The 1,045-nt window shown below is 64.2% G+C and overlaps 1 protein-coding gene across 1 annotated transcript in view; it reads left to right on the plus strand.

The window, feature by feature from the left end:
• CCDC102A (coiled-coil domain containing 102A) overlaps positions 1–760 on the plus strand; it is a gene marked incomplete at its 5' end in the record, with an annotated part of 1,855 nt that extends 1,095 nt beyond the window's left edge. Inside the window, 3 exons of the mRNA XM_009709991.1 lie at positions 3–122; positions 391–561; positions 653–760. Coding sequence (XP_009708293.1) covers positions 3–122; positions 391–561; positions 653–760 — 399 coding nt within the window. The remainder of the gene's footprint in view (positions 1–2; positions 123–390; positions 562–652) is intronic.
• Positions 761–1,045: the final 285 nt, after the last annotated feature.

Below are 1,045 nucleotides of genomic sequence, written 5' to 3' on the forward strand. Positions count from 1 at the left end.
AGAAGCCGCGGGCACAGATCGAGGACCTGGAGGAGGTGCTGGCTCGCAAGCGGCGCCAGACGGCCAGTGCCTTGGACACCGACCTCAAGACCATCCAGGCTGAGCTCTTCGAGAAGAACAAGGTGCCATGGGGGTGGTCTCGTCCCCTGACACCCCTTCCCTGAGTGACCCTGTCCCTTCTGCAGTGGCTCAGCATCCCCCAGGGCCTCTTCAAGCCCAAACTCTGCCACCACCCTTCATCTAAGGGGTGGTAGCGGCCCCATCCTTTCTCCGTCAGCTCCTCTGTCGTGGGGTGGGGCGGTGGGAGAGGTCTCTGGGGAGGGAGAAGGGGGCACCCGGTGGTGGGGGTGGCTCTCGCCCGCTCAGCCCCGCACCCCATGCCCACGGCAGGAGCTGGCTGACCTGAAGCACATCCACACCAAGCTGAAGAAGCAGTACCAGGAGAAGATGGCCGAGCTGGCCCACGCCAACCGCCGCGTGGAGCAGCATGAGGGCGAGGTGAAGAAGCTGCGCCTGAGGGTGGAGGAGCTGAAGAAGGAGCTGGCTCAAGCTGAGGATGAGGTGGGGAAGCTTGTGCTGGTGGAGGAGATCAGGGTGGGCAGCTCTGCTCCCTCTGTGGCCACCGCCAGCCCCGTCCCATCCCATCCTGCAGCTGGATGAGGCTCACAACCAGACACGGAAGCTGCAGCGGTCACTGGACGAGCAGACGGAGCAGAGCGAGAGCTTCCAGGTGCAGTTGGAGCATCTGCAGTCCCGGTGAGCGGGGGACGGGGAGCCACCACGGTGGGGAGCAGCGAGGACCCAAGGGTGGGGTGATGTTCTCCTTGCCACCATCCCTCAACCAGCATCTCCCTGGTTGAACCCCAGGCTAAAGTGGGTCCGGCATCCTCAGGGGGTGTGCAGCCATCCTTGGAGCAGCCTTCACCCCACTGCGAGCTGGATGGCATTCACCTCCCAGTTAAACCAGCACAGGGCTGCCCACAGCCCAGTACAGCCTGGTTTCACATCACTTGGGGTCTCACCCGCCAGTATGCAGGGCCAGGGC

Source organism: Cariama cristata, unplaced genomic scaffold (assembly GCF_000690535.1).
Source record: "Cariama cristata isolate BGI_N322 unplaced genomic scaffold, ASM69053v1 scaffold28771, whole genome shotgun sequence".
Taxonomy (NCBI): domain Eukaryota; kingdom Metazoa; phylum Chordata; class Aves; order Cariamiformes; family Cariamidae; genus Cariama; species Cariama cristata.